General features: G+C 41.7%; 1 protein-coding gene across 3 annotated transcripts in view; it reads left to right on the top strand.

Moving 5' to 3' along the window:
- Positions 1-17,162, top strand: part of ADAMTSL1 (ADAMTS like 1) — a 465,616-nt gene that overhangs the window by 270,148 nt on the left and 178,306 nt on the right. For all 3 annotated transcript variants that reach the window (XM_081893676.1, XM_081893674.1, XM_081893675.1), the window contains one exon: positions 12,052-12,288. In XM_081893676.1, coding sequence (XP_081749802.1) covers positions 12,052-12,288 — 237 coding nt within the window. The remainder of the gene's footprint in view (positions 1-12,051; positions 12,289-17,162) is intronic.

Here is a 17,162-nt window from a genome sequence, read left to right as displayed (position 1 = left end):
ATGAACGATGTTTTAAAAGTAGTACATTTCTGAGCACAATTCAAAGTGTTGGTGCTGACCTAAACCGCCTTGGTCCAGTATATCTGAAGGAGCATCTCCACTCCCATTGTTCTACCCAGACACTGAGGTCCAGCTCCGAAGGCCTTCTGGCGGTTCCCTCATAGAGAGAAGTGAGGTTACAGGGAACCAGGCAGAGGGCCTTCTCAGTAGTGGCGCCCGCCCTGTGGAACGCCCTCCCACCAGATGTCAAAAAGAAAAACAACTACCAGACTTTTAGAAGACATCTGAAGGCAGCCCTGTTTAAGGATGTTTTTGATGTTTAATAGGTTATCGTATTTTAATATTCTGTTGGAAGCCGCCCAGAGTGGCTGGGGAAACCCAGCCCAATGGACGGGGTATAAATAATAAATTATTATTATTATTATTATTATTATTATTATTATTATTATTATTATTATTATATTATTATTATTATTATTATTATTATTATTATTATTATTATTATTATTATTATTATATAATGTCATTGGAACTAACAATTGCCTGGTTCAGAATCCAAATAAGTATTTGAGGAGAGTCTTGTTTTAAGTCTTTTTTTCTTTTAGGGAAGCCATTGGTGCTAGTGGTGGTTAGGAGTAGGGGTTTCATGCAGTGGAGTTGAAAATTTGGCGTGCCCTCACTACAAAAGCCCACTTTCTAACATCTTTGTCCAGGAAACTTGGGAGAGCTTTTATAATCCAATCTACCACTGAGTCATTTTAATGAACAGTGTGGGTTCATTACTGGTTAGCCTGTCTTCCAATTTTTATTTAATCTGTGTTTCAAGGGGGAGGGATGTATGGTTTTATTTAATTTTTTTATCGCCCACTTCCTCGGCTGCTTTTATGTGGGAAAGTGATTTATAGATATGCATCTACATGAAATTCAACACGAGCTCACTCATTGCACAAATGCAAGCAGCAAAACAATTTACAAAGAGTAGGAAAGATTGTCTAAGCCCCCCTTTAAAAACAAAACAAAAAAACCTCTTTCCAGAAGTTGCCTTCTCAGAATGCATGCTGCAGAGATAGTCTAGCAACTCCTTATTCAGTGTCCAAGGGAGAGATAAATCACCTGTAGGGAAATGGTTTTGTCTTCATGATGAAAGGGATGCCTGCTCCTGGTAAAATATACCTGCATATACATTGCATATATCAAATCAGCAGGAGGGGGAACTGACAAATTAACAGTGAAAATGGGGAGAACTAAGGAAAGATATCCAGGTCTAGTATGCACTGAGGGAATTTCCAAACAATCATATTTTTGGTGTGATAAGTACACATTTGTTTCTCATTTACTGCATATGGCACACGTATTATTCTCTCAAGCTTCATCTTATTGCCCCGGCAATCCTATTTTGTGTACCTGGCGAGATGCAACCCTTTCTCTCATAGGGAACATTCAGTGCAGTTACAGTTGCAGAACCATAATAATAACCAAGAAAGCAATCTGAAGAAGTTCCAGATAAATCTGACAAGAAACTTTCCCCAGATGTCTCTTGCATTAACTCCACCTCTATTTTCCCATTAAGGTTGGTTTAATCCGGGATCCTTGCTTCCCAGAGTTTTTGATCCTTTCATTGTTCTAGAGTACACACCAAATTAGTTTGTTTTAAATGTGCGTGTGATAATACCAGTAACTGCAGCAAGTCTTGTTTCCTCCTTTATCTGTTGTGGGGATGAACATGGATAAATTCATGTGGAGCAAGCATGGAGTAAGGGTTCTGAGCTCTTTTTCTGGCTGTCCTCCTATACAGCAACTTTATTTTTAGGTGAAGAAAAGCTAAATTCATGTGTGCCAGGCTGCTCTTAGAGGCATGTGAGCAAAGGCCAGTGAAAAAGTTGGCATCCTTCTGGAACTTTTATCTGGACTAGATGGTTGTTTGGTATGATTCTGCCAGCCCAATTCTTATTCTTTAAATGGCTTTAGGGTCCAGCCAGGAAATTTTTATTTTGGAGGCAAGAAAGATCTATTTGTGTTCTGAACTGTGGTAGAAACTTGAGGGGGAGAAAAACCCAACTAAACATGTCTGAAACCATTCTGGAACTTTGAAGGAAAAATACCCTTTGTTGTTTCTTGGGAAAACGACCCTGAACGCAGTAAAAGAAAAAGACACATTTTTATAACTTGCTATGTTATTATATACCCTTTGGTATGAAAAGTAAACAAAATCTTAAAAAGTGACTCACACATTTCTTGGCTGCATGGAACTTCTAAAGCTGATTTCTCTGCCATATTGTAAACCTATAAAAGATGGATTTTTAAAGCTGTTCTTTCAGCCCTTTTCTTTCCTGGAGATTCACCTTCAGCTGCCAAAGGTTTTTCTATTTTTAGTGACAAGATGTCACTAATTCTCTCCTCCTGAAAATAACCTTTTATTATTTCTTCATCTACAAACAGAACCGCTCAACCATCACATGACCTGAGTTTCCATGCTTCTAAATACTCAGATTATACCTCTTTCTAAGTTCATAGAGTCAGAAGCCATCTGGTACAACTCCCTTCTCAGGCGCTGAATCTTCCATGCTGCAGACTTAATTTTGTAAGACAAACCAGATGGCCTAAGCGAGGGAACCATATTATGTCTTAGACCAAAAGTCACCTTTACTTTCCACCTGCCCCCACATTACGGATCCTTCTCAAAATAGATAGCCCAATGCTGTAATGACTAGGAACCGCCAGTCTGCTTTATGAAGCACCACACTCCTCCTGCCCCTTCCCACATTCCATGGCAGTTAAACAAATCGTGAAAGAATGATTTAACGTAAGACGGAAGCTGAAGGTGGATCAGAAATATGTCCTCCTCTGCAAATTAGCGAGTATATTGCCACTCTACAGAATCTTTCGTTTGGAAGGAGCTCATGGGAGAAGAGCACTGGAAATCCTTGGCTTAGAGTTCCTTTGATCACCTTGAAAGGAGCCGGTTGCCCCCTCAAATATCTTTGCTCGCCTCCTAGCGGTGCAGCAATAAAACTGCTAGCACAGTTGCAAAGCTAAGCAGGGTCCAGTATGGTTTCAAATTGGATGGGAGGCCCCATGTGTTGAGATTCCTGCATTGCAGGGGGTTGGACAACCCTCACTTCTCTGATTCTGTGAGATGGTTTGCAAGAGATTGGGGAGAAAAACAGAACAGATAATTCTCACAATATTGTTGCCACCACAAATCTCAATACTTGCAGGTAAGTATTTGCTGTTTATTAAACTTGTAGGACTAACAGTAAAAATTGGTGGGAATTAATAAGACGATATATCAGTTACATTTAATCCCCTACGAGTGGCTTAGGGCCCTCGTATTTACGGGACTGCCTCTCCTGATCTGCCCCGCAGAGGACCTTAAGGTCCATGAATAATCATAGTTTAGAGGTCCCGGGCCCTAAGGAAGTTAGATTATCCTCCACCAGGGCCAGGGCCTTCTCAGTGATGGCTCCGACCTGGTGGAATGCTCTGTCCCATGAGACCAGGGCCCTGCAGGAGTTAACTTCCTTCCACAGGATCTGTAAGACAGAGCTATTCCACCTGGCTTTCAATTTGAACTTAGCCTGATCTTTTATTCCACTTCCTTCCCTCCCTCTCCCCTTTTTATGAAGATTACCCACTCTGGGATCCCACAGCTAATTCTCCCCTGGTCTCCTCACTGGCCCAAATAGGACTAATTTAGCCAGCTAGGCCTGGTGATCATCTAATGTTTATTGGATGGATTTTCTCCCTATATTGGTTTTTGAATTCTGAATTTATTGTTATTCACGTTTTATACTGTATTTTATGCTGTTTTTTGTTGCATCAATTAAGTGTTTTAAATTTGTTGTTAGCCGCCCTGAGCCCGGTTTTCTAAACCTGGAAGGGCGGGGTATAAATAAATTATTATTATTATTAATTATTATTATTATTACAGACCCACATGTGTGGGTCAGTTAGCAAACTGCCAGCGCCTGTTTTCAAAACAGTGGGGCTAGCACGCAGAGAGCCCAAGGAGCAGAGCATTCAACCCCATTAGGCACATGAATGAAGCATAAGAATAGGCTATTAAACCTTTTATTAATTTTGTTCAGCTGCAAGAAGCAACTGACACCCCCTTCTATCCTCATGCAATCAAACGGACCACACTCTGAAGTGAGTTTAAAAATGATTTAGTTACTTAATTGAGGTCACAGTCATGCATTTTCCTTTAAGAAACAGCTTAAAAATAATGCAGGTAAAATACTTGGTTGAAATACAACAGAGCAACCTCAGACACATGTCTGAGACAGGGAGCCCAGTTGAGGACCTCCTTGCTTACAGTGTGTACTTCCCTACTGTCAGGAGAAGATGGGACATGATCTCACTGAGCCAACTCTAGCAGTTAGAACTCTGTGGTCCTTAACTCCTTCATATACTAACTAGCATTGTTAGGTTTGACTGCAAGTCTCCCACCAAAATACCCTAGACTTCACTCAGAAATCTGCTTTCCTAATCCTATTGGGGATAGTATATAGTTAATCTCTCTTGGAACCTGAAATATACCAATATGTATATTTTATAAATTGTTTTACAGGCTTCTCAACTGCTTCTCTATTACAAAAACCTTGATAAGATCTTTGTATCTAACCTACTAAGAAAACTTTTAATAGCTCGATCCTTTCATGTAATCTGATCTACTTCCATCAAGCACATCTGGGATTCATCTTATCTTTTTCTCTAGCTCATTGATTAATAGAAATTGTTTGAAATTGGATTTAAATATGACAGACCTGTGTTGCCGTTATGAAGCACAGTGAGGGCAAATAAAAGGTCATGGCAAAAATGGTTGTTGTGTATGTGTGGACAAGAGACATTTAGGCAATCTGGGTTTTATGTTTCAAATACGAAGACTTGAAATTTTGTGTTTGCATTCAAAGGAAAGGGGTTTGTTCACCTAGGGAACGGTTGGCCACCATTAAAGTAAAAATTGTTTTTGTAGGAAATATATGCCCAAGAGGATGAGTAATAGTTGATAGTTATTGACATAAAACAAACGCTCAAGAGAAAGAAAAGACCTGCAGGTTACGAATTCCTCAAATGCACTCAAAAAAATTAATGTTGTAAAAGATATTTCAGTGCTGAGCCAGAGGGTCTCTCATCAAAGAATCAGAAAGACAATACACCCTGTGTATTTAAAGTACTTTTCCACCACATTAACAGTCATGGCTTCCCCACAAAATCCTGGCAGGTGTGGTTTGTGAAGGGTGCTGAGAGTTGCTGAGATCCCTCACAGAGCAATAATTGCCATCACCCTTAACAAACTAGAGTTCCTGAGATGTCAGGTGGGCTCAGGTGCAGCGGTTTGGATACCTTTGCTCTTTACTGAGGATGCAACACCTGTGAGTGGCTCCGGCTGCATGTTTCCCACCTCTCTCAGGTACAGAAAGTAGGTCCTCTGTTGTGTCTGTACAGGACAGGTAAGGAAGCCCTGGCCATTGGAGCTGGGATAAACTCTGGTTCGAAACACTGCAACTTCTGTATCATTTATCTGTGCATATCGAGCCGTTTATTTAAGAAAAGAAGAAAAGGGGGGGAACTAAAAGAAACCAGAGCCTATGATTGTGGTTGAGAGAAAAATTGCCCACTGGAAACTAAAATTACAAGAGTGAGGCACTGAGACTTTGGGCCCCAAACCCACAAGCTATCCACTTACATGAAAGTGTAATAATTTATGTAGAATGAAATCACTTTTTTCAGCCCCTTGGAATGAATGTGCAACAGAATCCTGCAGCAGTAATTACAATTGGTAACGTGCATTTTAGTAATGTTTTATGTGCGCTCAACAATTTTATAATTATCTTGTCATTTCCGACAATAAGGTTTGAGAGGCTGTGATTGCAATTCCGGGAAGGGTGTGTGTGTGTTTTTTATTATTATTTAAAAACAAAACAAAACCAAGAGGCTAACACTGAAAGGTGTTTAGTTGCCCAAATACCCCCCTGAGTCCACAAGGCCGATAATATTTGAATCCTGGTACTCCAGCTTTAGCTTCAATACTTTGTCTACAAATCAAGCCTCCACTTCTCTTTTGATGACAGTAAAAGGCATATTGCCCCTTTGCAGAGCCATATCTGAATGAAAGCTACCTAAGGCCAATAAGTCAAACTTCTGTATTAAGATGGTTTCGGTTTCAGCCACTTTTTTTGGTCACCTATTAATTTACTCGCCTTTGAAACTCTTCCTCTCCAAGCAAACCATTTCAGAGGTTTGCTTGTTTTGGTACCGTAATTAGAATTCCAGTGCCTTTGAAGTATGAGACTCTTTACAGGAACAACCTTTGTACAATAAAATAAAAATCCCAAACTCTTACTTTCTGGTCATGGATATCATGTTGAATTCTGCAGAATCACCTGAATCCATAGGTGCTTCTGCATGGGTGCTTATTGTGCTCCTTATGCATACGTAAAGGTAAAGGGACCCCTGACCATTAGGTCCAGTCGCGGACGACTCTGGGGTTGCGGCGCTCATCTCGCTTTATTGACTGAGGGAGCCGGCGTACAGCTTCCGGGTCATGTGGCCAGCATGACGAAGCCGCTTCTGGCGAACCAGAGCAGCGCATGGAAATGCCGTTTACCTATTTATCTACTTGCACTTTGACGTGCTTTCAAACTACTAGATTGGCAGGAGCAGGGAACGAGCAATGGGAGCTCACCCCATTGTGGGGATTCAAACTGCCAACCTTCTGATCGGCAAGTCCTAGGCTCTGTGGTTTAACCCACAGCGCCATCTGTTTTTGCAATATTTGTATGACATTGTTGGCATAAGAATGCCAGCCCATATGCCACGCCATCCCTCTAATCCAGATCTACCTTTTCTGGGGAAGGCCCCAAAGATCCACATTTGTGATTTCTCAATGGCCTTTTGCAGATGGGGAAGCCACTCTTTCAAACGCATTAGGCTTGTAGAGCTTCTAAATAATCTGAGTGTCTCTCAACAGTGCTGCATGCCTCATAAAGTAGGGAAGTCACAGAAGGTATTTTGCTGGGCCTGAGGATTTTGACTCTAGCTGGGGTTTAGCATTGTATGTTTGTGCTGGCCCTTCACCCTAGAGGTTGAAATCCACTCATTCCTGCCTTAGAGCCCGTGGCATAAGTATGCATGTAGGCTTTTTTGAGTGCTCATATTTATTCTCCAAAGAGCTTCAGGTTTCACAGGAAACTTCTTTAAACACATACTTGGCTATTTAAATCCGTGTTATTATTTTAATCGTGGAAATCAAAGGCAACATAGCATTTAACTTTTGGTCCTGATCACCTGCAGTGTCCGAGGAACGTGCTAGGTTTACCGTTCGTTTTTTATTCCTTTGGTTTGAGAAAACAAACGGCTCAAACAATCCTACTGGCTTGCGGGTGAACCAAGATTGAGAACTCTGTGTGTGTGTGTGTATATATATATATATATATATATATATATCTGTAGGGTTTATTGGACCTTTTATCTCTGTAAAAATAAATCGGCCCAAGCCGGAACATTATGTAGGATGAGCCAAGACAGAACCAAACAAGAGATCTAGCTTGGCTCTGTGAATGCTAGAATAAGCCAAGCTTATTAAACCAGGCCACATGCCCTTGTGGAACAAAGGAGTGCGAAGGGAACTAGGAGGGAGGTACACTTGTTTTAATAGTTTCTCAGGCTGTTTACATGGAGCGCCCTTTCAGAGCAGACCCAGCTGATCTGGGCCAAAGCTCACTGAATGCTCACACAGGGCTTTCGCAGTGTGTTGACTGCTTGTTTCTAAGGGTCAGGGGCTGAACCAGGTTCATTCTAGTTCAGCCACGAAGAAACAGAATCACCCCTGAGACGAGCTGTTTAGGACACTATGGAAGGACACAATATATAGAACAGCCTCCCTACACTGCTGTTCATAGTCCCTAAATGGAGGTTTTGTATTTGTATTTTGCCACAACTTTCTCCCCTTGTTATATGCAGAAGTTCTGCTTTCAGTGGTAAAGGAAAGAGACAGAGGACAGGAAGCACAAGAACTTTGCTTTTTCTTTCTGGTGTGGTAGCGACTGCAGGAGGACAGCTTCTTCCCGTGCAGCCTGGGTGACCTCAGGAGCCCTGGACCATGTGGGAGACATCTACAATGTGGTTTGTTCCCATGTCAGAATAATAATAATAATAATAATAATAATAATAATAATAATAATAATAATAAATTTATTATTTATTTTTATACCCCACCCATCTAGCTGGGTTTCCCCAGCCACTCTGGGCGGCTTCCAACAGAATATTAAAATACAATAGTCCACCAAACATTAAAAGCTTCCCTAAACAGGGCTGCCTTCAGATGTCTTCTAAAAGTCTGGTAGTTGTTTTTCTCTTTGACATCTGGTGGGAGGGCATTCCACAAGGCTGGTGCCGCTACTGATAAGGCCCTCTGCCTGGTTCCCTGTAACCTCACTTCTCGCTATGAGGGAACCGCCAGAAGGCCCTCTGCGTTGGACCTCAGTGTCCGTGCAGAACAATGGGGGTGGAGACGCTCCTTCAGGTATACTGGACTGAGGCCGTTTAGGGCTTTTAAAGTCAGCACCAACGCTTTGAATTGTGCTCAGAAACTTACTGGGAGCCAGTGTAGGTCTTCCCAGTTGCCAGTCTAGCTGCCGCATTCTGGATTAGTTGTAGTTTCTGGGTCACCTTCAAAGGTAGTCCCATGTAGAGCGCATTGCAGTAGTCCAAGCGAGAGATAACTAGAGCATGCACCACTCTGGTGAGACAGTCTGCGGGCAGGGAGGGTCTCATCCTGCATACCAGATGGAGCTAGTAGACAGCTGCCCTGGACACAAAATTGACCTGTTCCTCCATGGACAGCTGTGAGTCCGGAATGACTCCCAGGCTGCTCATCTGGTCCTTCAGGGGCACAGTTACCCCATTCAGGACCAGGGAGTCCTCCACACCAACCCACCCCCTGTCCCCCAAGAACAGTACTTGTGTCTCGTCAGGATTCAACCTCAATCTGTTAGCTGCCATCCATCCTTTTCCTTCAGAAGCAGTGGAGTCTTCCCACATGGTGCCCCACATGCTATAGTGACTCTTGAACTGAATCAGACCCCGTGACAAAAACGAGATAAAGGAATTGGAGGAAGCAATGTTTGGGGTCAGGCAAGCTGCTAATACTGGAAGAAACTGTTACTTGCTAGTAGATTACTGAAGAGTGGTTTTAATATAACCCATAAGGAAATAGTGAGTTTTATTCTTTAAAAAATGTAGCTATTCTGTTAGGCAATGGATACACAAGGATATTATTTACAATTGCAAGTGAAGAAGAAAAGAGTAAGTGGTTTAAACTGATTTATGACAAAACTGCCAAGAGCAATTTTAAACTATGGAAAATGTGAAAGATTGAATTAATCACCAAAGGAGTGAGTAGCTCTTCTTAAGCTGCCTTCTTAAATTTTCTTACTTTACAGGAAGTCTTAAATATTCTTACTTTACAAAATAAAAAAAATTCCTTCCAGTAGCAACTTAGAGACCAACTAAGCTTGTTATTGGTATGAGCTTTTGTGTGCATGCACACTTCTTCAGATACACTGAAACAGAAGTCACCAGAAATTGTTTTTAAAAAATTATTTTGTTTCGACTACGGCAGACCAACACAGCTACCTACCTATATCTTACTTTACAGTAAGTCTCATTGGACCCAGTGTGACTTCCTTCTTAGCAGATATGCATAGGGTCAGGCTTTAAGAGTTCTTTTGAAGGTTTTGAGAGTGTTTGCCATCAAATTTTGTGTTGGGTGACCAAATTGGATATATCCACAGTCTCTCTAGAAACAGCCACTACGATAATGGGTGTGTTTAACTAAAGGAAATGGTCATTGAAGTAGCTCTGGGAGAAGGGGGGGGGATTCAAAGCTACTGAAAGTTGGATAAACCTTTTATCTTGAATACTACAGAAAATGATTGCCTCTGCTAAGATATCTAGCCAAATATATGATTAGTCTTTAGTAACGTTAACAGCTAAACTGGGGTGTTTTTTTAAATTGCTTAGCACAAATTAGAGATACTATGCTTGCACCCAAAACTTGTCTGAAACCTCCCCTGAGAGGTCAACAAGGAGTATTTAATAAATAAATAACTCGTGATAAGCAGAAAAAAATTCTGAAGAGTTGCTGATTCTGTGGATTGTAAAATCTCTGCTTGCATTAGCCAGGTTGAAGTAATACAAATATACAGAGCATTTTTCTGGCTCACGTTGCTTCACTGACTGATTTAGGTCGTTTTGGAAAGAAATGCTAGCAAAGAATGCTTAAATAAACAAACACTTGAATCAAGCAATTTTCTTGATTCCTCCCTCCCCCCCCCTTCTCCCTTTTCAAAGGAGAAAGAACAGTTGGCTAGGTCTGCATATGTGCATAAAGTCAGAAGAAATGTTGAACAACAGGCAGTTTTTTGTGAGAGGAGAAAATATATTTCATACACTAAAACACATGGTGCTTTGTCCTCTTCAACTTGTCCCTCAATAACACATAGTTGAAGAATCTCTAGTAATAATGTCATGAGCTATTTCAATTGATGTGTTTGCTTCTGGATGGAGAGAGACAATCTTTTCTACTTCTTCAGAACAGTCCCAAAGAGGGATTCATACCCGATGGCTGCCTCTGCAAAACAGATTTTGCAAATTTTCACATTAAACCAAGAAAACTTGTCTCACCAATGTCACTAGTGCAGTGAAAGGAGTGTGTGTGTCTTTGTGCAATGCCCACTTTCGGCTCCCTTAAAACTGCTGTCTGATTTCTGCCTATGACCACATTATATATAGACTTGGTTGAGTTCCCCGTGTTGAGAATACAAAACCACTTCCGAACTTGAGAGGAGGTGAAGTTGCGGGCTTCATGCCCTCTCTATGTGCACAGGGACTGGCTCTCAGCCTCTGCACGATTGAGGGGATCCCTGGCCGGGTCATCCCCTGGCCAGCCAATCGGCTGGCCTAGGGGGGGCGTGGCTTGCACGATATCACACTGGCGCGGCCAGGGATCTCCCTCTTTTGCCATCGCAGCTCATCGGGTTTCCCACCCTCCGGTTTTCCTTTTGCCCTTGCTATGGACCTCGGTTGGTTGCCGTTAAGGGGCCTGGTAGGAATTTTTTCCACTTGGCAAATTGGCACCAGCCACTTGTTTTTTCGCCTACCTCGTAGCAAATCGTCACAACTTCCTCGGCATTGGCAGTTAGGCATTGGTAGGGGTATTGTCATGTAGATGAAGGGGGGGAGGAAGCGCCATCACCTCCCCCAAATATCGAAGGGTAGTCCGGTAAAAGATTCCAGGGGGCATGGCCCTGTCCAAAGCCTATGGAGGTGAGGGCTAAGGCACGCCCCCTGAGCGGTGACCCTGGCGGAGTTCCTAGTTGATGTGCATCAGCAGGACTCTCCCTACTGGTGGTTAACCCTTCCCAGTCTTCAAGCAATTGGGCTGAAGCCAGATAGTCGGTTAGGACCAATGCCTAAGCCAATACAGCTCATTCCTGTAACCAATAAAGTTGTGGCCATTTTTTACTCATTAACCTAAATATTTGTGTCATGTGTCTATTTCCTTTTTTTTTTTCAAATTGCTTTCATTTATTTTTTTAAAAATAATTTTTATTCATTTTTCAAACACATAATAAGAAACAAACAAAACACAAAACAAAAACATACAAAACATTTAAATCATAATCTTATTTTCATACACCTTCTTTCCTCCGACTTCCCCATACCTCCCTTTCGCTGCATCCTTATTTTGCAGTTCTTTAGCAACCCTTTAGTCAGTTTGTCTATTAGTTCCCTTTCATTAAATTTCCTTAAACTTATTAGTTACAGCTGTAATTCTCTACTTCTTACCCCTTGACATCTTAACACTCCTCAATTTTACAACAATTTTTAAGATATATTTTAAATTTCTTCCAATCCTCTTCCACTGTCTCTTTCCCCTGGTCGCTGTGTCATGTGTCTATTTCCACCGGGGGGAGGTGGGAACTTGCCCCGCAATTATTAGCCCATTTACAAGTGACCACCTGACCATCTTCTCTTTCTCCTTAGGACTGCCCTCCAGAAGCAGGTGATTTCCGTACCCAGCAATGTTCGGCGCACAACGACGTCAAGTACCAGGGGCAGTTTTACGAATGGCTCCCTGTATCGAATGATCCTGACAACCCATGCTCCTTAAAGTGCCAGGCCAAAGGGACAAGCTTTGTTGTGGAATTGGCTCCTAAAGTGCTGGATGGGACCCGGTGCTACACTGAATCCCTAGATATGTGCATTAGCGGCTTGTGCCAAGTAAGGACCATACTTTTTTCCTCTTTTTTTTGCTGATTTTCACACACGCCACATATCCTTTTTCTGTGTCTTTTGTCTTTTTGTATGTCTCGTGTTTTAATCTCTCCCCTGCCCGCTCTCCTCCATGGTGCTTGCTGCTACAGTCTTCTTTAAAGTGTGCGTTCATTTTCAGAGTCACTTACATATTTGCTTCTGAAATGCATTTTATCAACAATGGGGTTCCTCCCCCCAGTTTCTTTTAAGTTTGTGCCAGCTCTTCCTGTTAAAACAGCCTGAAAAGGTAACCCTTTCAAGGCAGTCCTTTTAGGTTTTTCATTCCTATTCCCTTTTAATTTTTAATTCCTTTTTATTAGAGATTTTATTGTGTTACAAAACAAACAAGCGGTGGAAAGCTCGTATAGCATCTCCATTTTTTGATTAGAGTCTTTTTCACAATTCGTTTATGTTTTGTATGAGACACTATTATTCTAGATATCATGCCGTTATGGGGGAAGATAGGAAAAAGATGGGAATGTGATGTTCTTTCGTTCTGTTGCATAGCGTTTGTGTAAACTATTGGGTCAGCATTATGTGAGTAGGCCTTTTATTCGTACCTTAATTAAATGTTTATTGGCATTGCGAGAGATTAGTGGGTCCGGTGCCTGGTTGGTTGAGTTCAGTTGGTTGCATTGTGGTTCCTTGTTTGTTCGTGTGAGAAAGTGGGGGGGGGGCTGTTGAATTCCCATTTCCCAACATGTAGGTAATTTATCAGTTTAGAGATACTGCTATTCAAAATACTTAATTGTGTACCCAACTACAGTTGTACCTTGGTTTTCAAACAGCTTAGTTCTTAAATGTTTTGGCTCCTGAAAGCCGCAAACCCAGAAGTGACTGTTCCGGTTTACGAACTATTTCTGGAAGCTGAAATCTGATGGGGCTTCTGTGGCTTCTGATTGGCTGCAGGAGCTTCCTGCAGCCAATTGGAAGCCACACTTTGGTATCCAAATGTTTTGGAAATCGAAAGGACTTCTGGAATGGATTCCATTCAACTTCCAAGGTACGACTGTACAGTCTACTGAGAACAGACCCATTGAAAGGAATGCACCTAAGTTAGCCATGTCTATGTCCTACATTCAAGTAGGACCCTGGTAGATACACATGCCTGACTGGCATGTTCTCTCCCTCCTGGCCATTCATTCGGGAGCTTCAAAAGCTTTCTTCAGCCCAAACGTCACAGTGACTGATGCCAACAGACATCGCCACACTTAGGGACTCGCAGAGTCTTTGCAGCTTGCTAAACAGACCTCAGCAACTCAGCATTTTGGCTAATCTACTTTATTTACATATAAACACACACAAAGCACTGCAACATGGCTCCCTCTCTCTCTAGCATCAGACAGCAAAGAGAAAAAGAGCAAAGGACAATATTTCCACATCACGGAACACAGTAACACAAACATTCTGTCTCCGTCACTTTCCACTCTGTGGAGTCAAAACATACACCATAATGTGAAAGACAACAATCCCATGACTGCAATCACGGAGCAGGAATTCTAAGTCTATTCACTTCAGCAGGTCTACTCTGAGGACAACTAACATTGGATACAACCTCTCTTTCCGTAATGAACAATGCACTCATTCCAGCTCCATTCAGTTCTATGGTCATGCCCTTGATATCAGTGTTCTATGTTATGGATTAGACACAACAGGAAAAGTCTGAAAGACTGAAATGTATTCTATGGTCTCAATCAGTCCAGTGTGCACATGGAGCTACAAAAAAGCTGGGGCTTCCAGTACGGTGGTACCTCGGGTTACAGACCCTTCAGGTTACAGACGCTTCAGGTTACAGACTCTGCTAACCCAGAAATAGTACCTCGGGTCAAGAACTTTGTTCCAGGATGAGAACAGAAATCACGTGGCGGCAGCAGGAGGCCCCATTAGCTAAAGTGGTACCTCAGGTTAAGAACAGTTTCGTGTTAAGAACAGACCTCCAGAACGAATTAAGTTCTTAACCTGAGGTACCACTGTATTTTTGTCAGTATTAGCAACAGCTATGTGTTTCTCCAGAATGGAAAGGCCCTGTGATTGTTAGGATTTGTGTGTCTGTTAAGAGTTTCATAATATTAGAGCGATTGCCTGCCCCTCAGTGGGGAATTCTAACAGAGCCCCCATCTTGCGTGAGCCGAAGATGGGGTGTGGGCTCCGTTAGATATCTCAATTGAGGGTTGCAGGTTCATCAATAATAATAATAATAATAATAATAATAATAATAATAATAAATTATTTATACAGAACACTAAAATACAATAACCTATTAAACATTAAAAGCTCCCCTAAACAGGGCTGCCTTCAGATGTCTTCTATTAATTTCAAAATACTGAAAGCTTTTCTGTGCCACCAGGCTTGTGTCACAGTTATCCAGTGATTTGTGGGTTTGTTGTACAGAACAATTCCGTTAAAGAAGGGAGAATGCAGGCCTGCTGCCACTTTACTGATAAGCCCCGATACTTGATTTTTAAAAATACAAAATAAACCTTCCTCTCCTCTTCAACTCCTGCTCAGCTCCATCACCCCCATGAAAATGGGCAGCCATTTCTAACTCAGCATTGGCTAATGCCAGCATAACCAATCTGAGTACAAGTGATACAATTCAACATTAGCAATGTCAGTTTCAGAAATGTTATTTGCATGCATAATGCTTGTGAGCTCTCAGAGACATCCAGCTGTCCACTGTTGGAAAAAAACAAAGCTGAACTGGAACCAGCCATTGTCTGACCCAACAAGACAATACGTAAGTTCTTATGTGTTTAAATAATACATGCATTTAACACATTATATGTTTATAATGATACATAATAAAATTACTTCATCTAAACCTCTGGCTCCTAAAGCTTTGGGGTCAAATATGAATCCAGACTGACTCACTGAATTAAAACAAAAACAAAAAAAGGATGCAAGCATTTCTGAACTTTACTGTCGTTCCAAATCCAAGTTTCACAGCTCTCCTCATCCATAATCCCATATAATTCCTGACATTTTATTAGCATTTGAACTGAATTTCCTTTCTGTGTCTTATGGTTGTTTTTCCCCTAGCGCTCTTTCTCTTCAGTGTTGCGTTCTGACCTGGCCCACGTCTTTATTGTTGAGGGAGATGTTTAAGCTAAATGGAATGTGATATAAAGCACATAGCTTCACTTATCTCAGCTCTGTAATTAACTGAAACAGGGACATGTCTCTTTATTTCATCAGAGGACACAATGGTCTTTCTGAGAAGTGAGCTTAGTCGAGTCAGAAGACCTTGCTGTTGGCTGTTTCTCAATTTATTAATAAGCGACTCCAGGGGACAATGTGTTTAATTTTCCCCACCCCCTCGCTAGTTGGCTAAAGTGCTTGAGCTCAGGACAAGATGTGGATTTGGAGCATTCTTGAGTCAACTAACAATCTGCTTGCCAGATCGTATTGGACTAAGGCTGGATTGTGTTTTAAGGTCCAAGTTCAGGACACACCTATGTGAGAAAGCCTTCCAGTGCTAATAGATAACATCCACCATTGAAGCATGTGTTCCTTGTTTTCACACACTTGGATATAGGGAGAAATGGAGCACAGCACTGACAATTACATTGTTATTCAACATTGTTGTTGTTCTTGTATGTTAAAACCCAAATGCCCCCTGGCTTGTGCATCTCTGTAACTTTCCATCAGGCATGCAGGACACTGAGGAATTATCAGAGAGAAGATGAATCACACACAAACTACAAAATGATTCCCAAATCTGGACTCACTTGATGCCCAGAACTAGCATAACAAACTGGTTTCAAGATGAGCCGTTTTTGTCACTGCACAGCTGTGTCAGAACAGGACACCATTGCACTTGGGGTAAAGGAAGATCAGAATCCTTTCCAGATCATTTACACAACATCTTATGTTGTGGGTCAGCATACTGTATAGGTAATTCTACTTCTAAGAACACTGCTGTGCCTTGTAGAGGTGAATTGTCCATTAAACACAATACAGTGGTACCTCAGGTTAAGTACTTAATTCGTTCTGGAGGTCCATACTTAACCTGAAACTGTTCTTAACCTGAAGCACCACTTTAGCTAATGGGGCCTCCTGCTGCTGCCGCGCCACCAGAGCACAATTTCTGTTCTCATCCTGAAGCAAAGTTCTTAACCTGAAGGACTATTTCTGGGTTAGCGGAGTCTGTAACCTGAAGCGTGTGTAACCCAAGGTACCACTGTAGAGGTAGAAGACTCTACTTTGCTTGCAGGTCACATGATTGAAACTCAGCCACTCTGGTGGCAAAAGTCAGTTCACTGCTATAGAGAACCCATAGTCTCAGACTACCACCCATAATTAACTCGGCACTATGCTTGAAGTGAAATTAATTTATTCAGCCAGGACAAGATCAGTGGATGGTGCCCATAATCTGCATGCAGAAGACCTACACTCAACCCATGTTTCTTGCTCAAGGAAGTGAAGCAGAGCTGGTGAAACTCACATCATGTAGTTTCTTGGATGTGTAGTTCAAGTAAAACATCCAACAAACATGGCAGTGTACTGCTAGTCCCTGATTTCCTGTTCGAAGTAGCTCTGAATGGCACTGCCCTTGTGTATCTTGCAGGTTAGCTGGGTAGAGTCAGCAGCACTTTTGATGCATTTAAACCTCTTTGTCTGAAAACAACCTAAGTGCCTGTAATCATTGTTTCTTGTTGAGCACTGTCCAGCATCGCATCATTTACCCTTGGCCTATATTTGCAAAAACCTCCCAGAGCATTTACTATTTCATGGAGATTTAAAAAAATGCAATCTGTAAACATCTTGTATATTAAGCATGAGTCCAAGACAACTCTCAAAGCAGACCATATATCTGTCAACAAATATGTTGATATTACCAC

The sequence above is a fragment of the Podarcis melisellensis genome (genome assembly GCF_964234715.1).
Source record: "Podarcis melisellensis genome assembly, chromosome: 17".
NCBI lineage: Eukaryota > Metazoa > Chordata > Lepidosauria > Squamata > Lacertidae > Podarcis > Podarcis melisellensis.
The sequence above is the reverse complement of the archived record's forward strand: the minus strand, read 5'-3'. Positions and strand labels throughout refer to the sequence as shown.